This window comes from Crassostrea angulata, chromosome 5, assembly GCF_025612915.1.
Source record: "Crassostrea angulata isolate pt1a10 chromosome 5, ASM2561291v2, whole genome shotgun sequence".
In the NCBI taxonomy this organism is placed as follows: Eukaryota; Metazoa; Mollusca; class Bivalvia; order Ostreida; family Ostreidae; genus Magallana; species Magallana angulata.
This window is the reverse complement of record NC_069115.1, coordinates 37,101,118-37,110,598: the sequence shown is the minus strand read 5'-3', so window position 1 is coordinate 37,110,598 and position 9,481 is coordinate 37,101,118. Positions and strand designations below refer to the sequence as shown.

The 9,481-nt window shown below is 30.9% G+C and overlaps 1 protein-coding gene across 1 annotated transcript; it reads right to left on the bottom strand.

Annotated features, from left to right (window-relative positions):
* Window positions 1-4,226: 4,226 nt before the first annotated feature.
* On the bottom strand, window positions 4,227-9,481 carry LOC128186309 (uncharacterized). Its single transcript, XM_052856107.1, has 5 exons — window positions 9,380-9,481; window positions 9,151-9,288; window positions 8,796-8,879; window positions 4,471-4,579; window positions 4,227-4,354 (listed from the first exon to the last, which is right to left on the bottom strand). Exons 1-5 carry the CDS (start codon window positions 9,453-9,455, stop codon window positions 4,252-4,254), a joined length of 510 nt encoding a protein of 169 aa, XP_052712067.1. The 5' UTR covers window positions 9,456-9,481; the 3' UTR covers window positions 4,227-4,251.

Below are 9,481 nucleotides of genomic sequence, written 5' to 3'. Positions count from 1 at the left end.
TTACACAAAAACCAGTAAAAAAATAAAACTAGCAATGAGACAAATTGGTTCATACACAGCTGAGTAAAATTGCCTTATCTTGATTGTGAGAATATTCTGTATGTTTCTAATGTCTTAGAAAATTGTACGAACTTTGGAAACCATATAGAATATAATTGTGTATGTTTTTATTTTATGAATGTTCATTTTTGATTTTGTTAGTAAAGCGAGTTTATCACTTTTAATCATTTTTAATCATCTTTAATCAACTTTATTTGAATCTGTAAAGCATATAAATATAATATAAAATATCAATAAAACATAAGTTACACAATGAATTAAAGTAAAACAGTGTAAATGTTTTTCCATTGATGTTGATTTTTGTTATTATTTCTAGTTAATCATCTTTATTTGAATATGTAAAGCAAATGATCTAATATGTTAATGAAACACTGGTTACAAATGTGAATTATAGTAAAACAGTGTAATAGTAGTGCACTCATTGTGTGTAAGTATGCAATTATGTAAATACATTGCAAAAATGGATATTTCTTAATTTGCGTAATGTTTATGATGACAATGAACCAACATATATAATGTAAGATTCAATTCGATATACGGAACAGAATATATGTAACATCTATTGGGACAACCCAGTGATTTTTCACAATTTTGAAATATTATAATAATAGACTCTTTAATAAACTACTTTAAAAGCGGCAAATATTTCTTCAAGATCAACAACTATATATATGTCAATATAGATGATTAGTGTTTCCCGTTGATGTTTTATGAATAAAAAAAAATATTTAGTAGTATTATTTATTGTGATAAAATTTTGGTTGTGATGGTAATCGATTTTTTTTGTCATGAAAAATGATAACTTTTATTAGAAACATGTTTTTAACTAAGCGAATATTTTTATTAACTTGTCACAGTTGTCATATGAAAAAGTAGATAGTTTGTTTTAAATCAATAGATGTACCTGTAGGTTTTATGCTATTCTAATTCAGCATTCTTCATATATTTAGTTTAAAATTAAGACATTTTGTAATACTGCATTCTATATTCATTTCAATTTAAAATTCACTTTTCATACCTCACATTTGGTGAATGAGAGTTAAACAAAAGTTTAGGAGGAGTCTTTTTTTCATGATATCATATTAAATTGAGAAATACATGTTTAACAAATTTATTTTAAAAATACACCAAGGTCGCCTTTGCGTTTTTATTTCTTCTCGTTTTGGCAAGTTGGACAGCGCTCTTATTTATTCACTTATTTGTACCTTATAACACGGTTCCGGGATCAGTTGTTAAATGAAGGTTAAACTGTTCAGTTCATTTTTAAAGGATTACTCAGCTCATTATGTAACGATAAAGAAGGTATTGAATACCCTGATTTGTTTAAACTAAGTCCATTATAGTACATTGCGAAAGATGTCTATTTCATCTTATTAAAAAGGACTGAAGATCCAATGTACAACCAAAAAACAAAAAACAGCATGTAAAAAAGAGATAAAAGAATTATCGATATTTGAATATATAGTTAATTTTGATTCCAATGTAATGATTCTAAAGACGGAAGCAAAATCTAATATATCTTATTTTAGGAAAATATGATTATGTGTCTGTGGCATTTTCAAAACACGTTAAAAATTCAAATATCAATGAGATAAAAATGATTGACGTATATAAACCCTTGGATGTCATCAAAGTGTTTAGGAGCAGTTTTGTTAAATGACAAAAATGTAATCAAAAATAGATTTTACACGGTACCTATTACGTAGCTTAGTGCACTGCAAACATTGGAGTTGTAGCAACATACTTCCTGGATAAACATTAGACATAGTGGCCTTATGTTCTCAAGATATTTTCATAGATTTTATCAATGCTTCACGCAAGAAGAGTTATCATAAAAAAGCAGCTGGGGCGCTTTTGTGATTTGTAAAGATATTTACGGTGCAATCAAACATTTATTTTTTTATACCTTACTTTTAAAAATAGGGGCAAAAGCACGTTATCGAACTTATTCTCCGAAACTTTGGAAAAAGAATGTAGAGTAATGTATGCAAACAATTTAAACTTCATGGTTTAAAATTTCATGAACCTAAAGTTGCTGAGTGCATCAACAAGTCATTCAGTTTTTTTTAATTTTATTTTAAGTTTAATTCATGTTCGTACTAAGAAATCATTTTTAGTTTGGATGCATTTTTTATTACCACATAAACATAGTAATTGCTGCATGATAATTTAAAACAATTAAACACATCATTTGAACACAATGTTTTATATTTTTCTTTCAACCCTTCTTACAAAGCAGTTAAAATCCGTACAGTTTTTTCAATTGTTCGCCTTACTTTTATTCAGTGATTGCATATATTTGTTTTCTAATGATGTTTACTCATTCTTGTTTTTTTTTATTGTCATACAGCCGGATTTAGAAATATCAAGGATTTTTTATAAATGCAGTCGAAATCAATACTAAAGAGTTATGATTGTCCCCTATACATTAGCTAGTAGTAGAGTACCGGACTACCGGTCCGTATATACATGTAGCTACGTTTTAAAGATTACAATAATACTGTAAGAAAATAATCGCGAGACTATAAAAAACGTCCTTAAAAACCCCTGAGAGGAACTGAAAAAACCCTGAAAGTTTGCACTGGGGGTACTGAGTAAACCATGATGGCCCGGATATTTGCACTGAGGGTACTGAAGAAACCCAAGGAAACCCTGAGGTGGGCACTGTGGATATGGAGTAGATCCTGGATGGCCCTGATGTCATTTTACTTATCTACTTACATATAAATTATTCCAATTTATAATTTTTTCAGACATGTAAATTCATAAAGTAACATGCATTAGTTTTTGCTGATATAGCAATATCAAGGAAACAGCATTGTGTTGAACACAAGTAAACGTATATCCGATGGAATATTTAGGCAGTGCTTTAAAAATTTAGAAAATCACTTAAAGTATATAACTATACAATGCTAATGTAATCTTAATATAAATTGTCAGCTAAAAATCGAAAATCTTGCTCAATTAACGATTTTATATAATTTTTGTATCGTAGATTTTGCCTCAAGAGGACATATTAAGTTTTTTCTTTAAACTGCAATGATATCAAAACGATATTACAGATACTTAATAAAAAATCATTAAGTTTATCAATCATGTAAGATTCAAAACTATTATTAAACGCACCCTTTTCATATTTCCTTCCTTTCTACGATTGTCAGTACATGTAGTCGTTTATGCATTCGTTGCTTTTGAAATGATTTTCTTTACATGTCGATGGGTCTTTCAAAGCTTCTGATTTCATTCATTAAAGTTAAATATCCAAGTAGTACACTGTGAACTAGATTGATTATCTGTTTGCGTAAACCAGGACAGTTTTATAAATTCAGTCACCTGTTGAGGTATGTTTAAATACCGTCCTTGAAAAGAACATTCAGGTGTCTTGTTGAAAATATTACGCATGTGTTATGTACTACAGTGTAATGCCTGTCATATATCAATGAAGTATTTCGTGAATCATTTGACATGGATTTGTTTTAGGGCACAAAAGGGTTGTTCGGGGGAATCTCATGAGTATGATTGTAAAATATTTGGGTGATTCTAAGAGTAATGCAGGTTTTCTCTCTGTTCGCGTATGAGACAAGAATCATCACACGAACACTTAATGAGATCAATATATTGTTTATACCAAGTTGCAAATATGTTCCCCTATATAAACATATTAAATATTAAAACCATTTATTTCTGGTTGAACTTTTGAATGACTCACAATGATTTCCGCACGCGCTTATCGTTTTATGGTTGTATTATGATGAATATAAAATCACGGTTATATTTATAATTCTGAACGAATAGCCTTTCTCAAACGTAAATAAAAGTAATAAACAACAATGTTAAAAAGTTCATTAGTTAAACTTGATCAGTACGTGATCAAATCTTCTGGGAAACTCTTCGAGCTTTAGAGGATTGATCAATAAACAATAAACAAGTTAATATTCCGGTGAACTTTAAATATTGCTACTTATTTCTCAAATACTTTCTTTTACCAATATTTTGACGCAAAACAAATGTGATATGTATACAAAATAGTTCACACATTCAATTTAAATTAAGTTTATTTGGATCTGAAAAAAATCATTCAAAGCCAATATGTAAGGACAAAAACTATTTAGGGATATTTTAAGTCTCAATCGAAATTAATATAAAAAAGTAAGAAATCACTCAATTTAAGTTCTAAAATTTAATCATTGGTTACAGTAAAATTATCATCAACAGTGTCTTTTTCACTTTCGATTTTCCTAGCAAAGATCTCAAATCTAAAATACTCTGAATCTCCTTTCGTCTCTTGTTGCATCTACAAGAAGAATTTTTTGTTAAAAAAACATAGACTTTGCAGAAGTTATCTTAAAACATATATTTCTTTCAGCTGCTTACATATTTGAAAAAAAGAGAGATTTACAAACTAAATACCTTTTTGATAAAAGTTTAGTAGTGGTACAACAGTTTTGATGCAATGTCGAGTTAGTTTTGTCTTTGCACAACTTTACAGTGCTTTTCCTCTTTTCCAGGAGATCTGTCCCTGAAAAAACCAACATATTTAAAAATGTAGATTATTTGTTTTCCTACTTTGAAAAAAAACTATTGAATTACTTAATACCTTTTTTCTAAATCAATCTATCTAATATACAAACCCAATCTCTGGTAAATGAGATATTATACAAATCAAACGACTTAACATTTAAAACAATTAAACAATCATTTAATCGTAAATTGAATTAAAAGGACTAACAACAACAGCTACATGTACACATATTCATAATTACATTTTTTACTGTGGCATTATAAAAATAGCTAGATTTATATCGACACATTACATTTACCACAATGACATGTAAAATGTCGAGATTCGTTGCTACTTATCATGTTTTTAATATGTCAAGAATAACTAGCAGAGCATTAAAGCTTTCAATGGCTTCGCCACTCACAGGGCGAAAAACCATCTTTAAGCAAGTCCTTAAAGGTGGCTTAAAGGTGACTTAAAGGAGCTTAAAGGCTATACAACCTTTAAGCCGCCTTTAAGTCACCTTTAAGCAAGTGCTTATAGGTCCTTAATGTCCAAACTTCTTTAAGCTACCTTTAAGCCACCTTTAAGCCACCTTTAAGCATCTTTAAGTGCCATTTACGCTCTCTTTACACTGCCTTTACACTGTCTTTAAGTGGCCTTTAAGTCAATATTGATCAAGCTGAACAATAAAAACATTTATTACCTAATCAAAGATATTTTGTTGTTTTATTACAAATTAAATATTTGCGTCTTTTTTTAACTGCCGGTCAATAGACTGCGATATATTGGACCGCCGGTCAATAGACTGTGATCTATTGGACCGCCGGTCAATAGACTGCAATCTATTGGACCGGCAACGTATTTAAGAACGCGGGTATGTTAATTAATGTTACATCCTTTCGATAGTTCTCAGGGAATGTATATTCCTTTACATAAACGCTGTTTTTAGTACTTGGTGAAACCAAATTCAAAATGGGGTATCAAATAATCAACTAATCAACAGTTTAAAAGCCTCATATAAGGTACTAGACTATTTAAAAGATAATGCGTTGAAGACCCCCCCCCCCTTCTTTGTGTAAACTTATATTAAATTGAGATGTTGTAATGCATGCAACAGGTTTTGTGCATGTAAAAAATGAAAAAAAAAATCTTAATACATTGCATAATGGCACGAAAAACATTTGCAATATGCAAATTGTAATCCCCGAAAACTTAAGAAGGAATTAGGTAATAAAACAATTATTTAATGCTTGAACAGTCAATAGACCAGAATTTTTCCCTTGGTGCAGGGAACAGCTCAGTATGATCTATTGCACTCGGCCGTTGGCCTCGGGCAATAGATCGTACTGAGCTGTTCCCTGCACCAAGGGAAAAATATTCTGGTCTATTGACTGCTCAAGCATTAAATAATTGTATAATATTAAATGCAAAAGTTCTTTTATAGAGATGGGAGGGGGTCATCCGAGTGATAATATAATTTCCAAGGAAGGGGAGGGGGGTGTTCCAGGCGGTTTTAATCGTCGCTCCATTAAACACAGATCGCTATCATCAGCACCGCTCTGATGGACACAGATTGCCGTTATAAAATTCTTTATAATTTTTTGGGGGTTTCAAAATTATTGTAGGTATGAGCGCAGTCTTTGTATCTTAATATGTGCATAAAACTAATTAAAGTATGTTTGTTTCCTATTATAAATTAATCGGTGATAAATCTCTCTCTCTTTCTCTCTCTCTCTCTCTCTCTCTCTCTCTCTCTCTCTCTCAGTTCATCCGGTTATTAAACAAAATAAAGATAATGAACCAAAAATGCATGATTTAATTTGTTAATCGGTTTAAGGTTTGTATTTTTTTTTCAATTTTCATTATTTCTAACTCTAGATCTGCTAGATAGATGTTAAAGATGAAAAGACTCTCAACTGCCTTTGTTATATCGGGCAGGATATTACTGCTTTGTTTGTCTAGACATAGTTTTGTTCGTTTGTGTATATCTAATTAGAGTCTATTGTTTGTCCAACTTAAGAAAACCCCTGGAACTAACACAGAATATACAAGATATACACAGCAGTTGTGTCGTGTGCCCAGGTGCATGTTTGTGTATATCTAATTAAAGTCTATTGTTTGTCCAACTTAAGAAAACCCCTGGAACTAACACAGAATATACAAGATATACACAACAGGTGTGTCGTGTGCCCAGGTGCACGTCAGGGTTTCTAAAGGCGTTGAATCTTAGTATGTACGAGTATACGATAAGTCTAATGAATAAAAGTTAATTTACATTTGTAATTCATTTTCAAAGTATTATTTCCTAGCTCTGGGTTTCAAAGATGTTACGTCTACAAATTAACGATACATGTATGTAAGAGTAAAATCTTGAGGCTAATTAATTAATGTACCGGTGATCATAAATAGGGGTTGATTATTTAAATATATGTATAAGGGTAAATATGTCAAATATACCCGGCCTGGCACATCATACAATTGTATGTACAAGTCATTTGCAATTGCCACATGCAGTAAATACATCACCGGTAATTGGTAATTTTGTTTGTTATAGAATTGATAGTTTAAAAATCATGTACATGTACATACAATTACATGTAAATATTTAAACATATTGGAACGGCGCCGCGATCATGAAAACCGGGAAATTGCGGGAAATTGAACAAATACCCTAATAGTATCAATGCATTTAATAAAAGAAATGATTTCATTTTCTTTCTTACATTTTTATAGCTATAAATTAGATGAACGTATATCTACTCGGTTTAAATTTATTAACTAAGAAAGCCTACTATAGTGAACCTAACGGTTTCCATTTAGGTAAAATATATTTTTGTTTACTGAAGACCACGTTCCGTATTTCATTCTAAATACATGCATGCATGTAATTTATAAATTAAATATAATTGATTGTTACAAACTGAATGGTTTGTCAAAATCATTTCAAGTAAACACATTCAATACAGTGATTCAATATCCACTGATATATAGGATATAAAAACGATCATATATATGTAAGTTGCCGTGGCGCAGAGGATGTGTGGTGATGCTAGTAAACTGAGGGTCCCGGGTTCAATTCTCGCCGTGGCCGGTTTTTTTTTTGTGTTTTTTTTCATTTTTCTTTCTAGAACAAAAACCGTTTTAATACCTTTTCTTTCATAAAGTTGATACATTTTGTTGGAAATTAAGCACAATATTGAATTAAATTTTTTTAATGGCTTAAAGGTGGCTTAAAGGTAGCTTAAAGGTGGCTTAAAGGTGGCTTAAAGAAGTTTGGACATTAAGGACCTATAAGTTGTCCTTAAAGGTGGCTTAAAGGTGGCTTAAAGATAGTCTTTAAGCTGCCTTTAAGCCATCTTTACGCTTTCTTTAAGCCACCTTTAAGCAATACTTATAGCTTAAAGGTAGCTTAAAGGTGGCTTAAAGATCGTCTTTAAGCTACCTTTAAACACCTTTAAGCCATCTTTAAGGAGGACTTAAAGATGGTCATTCAACCTTTGACTTGGGCCCCAACCTGGGCTTTGCTCTTGACCCACTGAGGACCCTAAGGCGGCTTCAACCCCCCCCCCCCCCCCTTTTTAACAAGTTTTTTTTTTATCTCTGTATAATTATTAACTATATTTCCGTTGACATTTCCATTGCTGGGTTATCTTTCGTTGCTCTCTTACTATAAACTTTCCAAACGTTTACTTAACTAGCAAATAAATGTTGGAATATAACAACATGTAATGCAATTTATTATATTGATTCAAAACATCCAAATCCATGATTATTTGATTACCCATATATGATTCAGATGCGTTCATAATATTTCCGTGCGTGTTACAATTCAAGTCGTGATTTCAAAGCCATTATTGCAGTACGAGAAATAATGAGATATAAACGATTAACAAAATAAATGATTGTATATATTAAAATTGAAAACTCATTTAATGTAGACTTCAGGAAAAAATTGCACTTTAGCAAAAAAATATGTAAATTTGGGGGTTCGTGTATTTCATTTTATTAAAACGACCTAGAATTAGTTTTCGATTATTTTCAATGTTTTTTCCAACTTTGAATTTAAAATATGACAATACAGCAATTATATTAGAGGGAAAAAAATCAAATTTGCTCCCCAATCAAAGACAATAACTAATAAAGGTTGATTGTTTTATGTGATGTGCAACTATAAATCATCTTAAAATGTGGAAATAAAAAAAAGATCATAAAATGTTTTTCATACACTTACGTTTGTCACAGGTTTTCATTATTATATCCATTCTAAGTACTTTGTTGTTGCAGCAGAGATCCATTCCTAGTCTATATATTCCTTCTTCAATTGAAATAAATGGTTATATATTCCTTCTTCAATTGAAATAAATGGTTCAAAATGAAGCATTGTAGAATTGACTAGGTTTGAAGCAAACAATTAAAGCCTGAAAGTGTTTTAACTTTTCCTCGAATATTTGCAGTTGTTGTTAATATTACACTTTGAATCAATGAATTCAATTTTTAAAAATTAATTGTCTCATTAAATTTTATCTTTCACAGTGAAATTAGAGCACGTATTTTTGTAAAGTACATGCATATACGCTTATTCTTACCTCCACAACAGTCTACTTCCTGTCCTTGCTGATACCTGTCGTGAACACCTGATCTTGAACAACAGATCTGTGTCGTGTTATCAAATTCTGTGGAATCTATTGTATCGTTCTGTGTGAAAACGCATTCTCCACCTACAACTAGACGGCATTTTATGTATATATACAGCATTTATAGAAAATTATTTTTATGAGATTTTTGAAATAAGTATGTATGGAAATTTGCTATTACCTTTGGCGACAGCTTTACCGCAGAGGACCCCCAGTATCAGCAAAATGCAGGCTGACATTTTCAGAGTACAATTCATTCCTTAATTATTATATATAGACCTCT

What these genes read in the sequence shown, in the direction of transcription:
- LOC128186309 (XM_052856107.1), bottom strand. Translation starts at nt 9,455, where the DNA reads ATGAATTGTACTCTGAAAATGTCAGCCTGCATTTTGCTGATACTGGGG. An exon ending in CGGTAAAGCTGTCGCCAAAG is followed by an intron (nt 9,289 to 9,379) that starts GTAATAGCAAAT and finishes AATGCCGTCTAG; the next exon opens with TTGTAGGTGGAGAATGCGTT. An exon ending in GGAAGTAGACTGTTGTGGAG is followed by an intron (nt 8,880 to 9,150) that starts GTAAGAATAAGC and finishes TTTCAATTGAAG; the next exon opens with AAGGAATATATAGACTAGGA.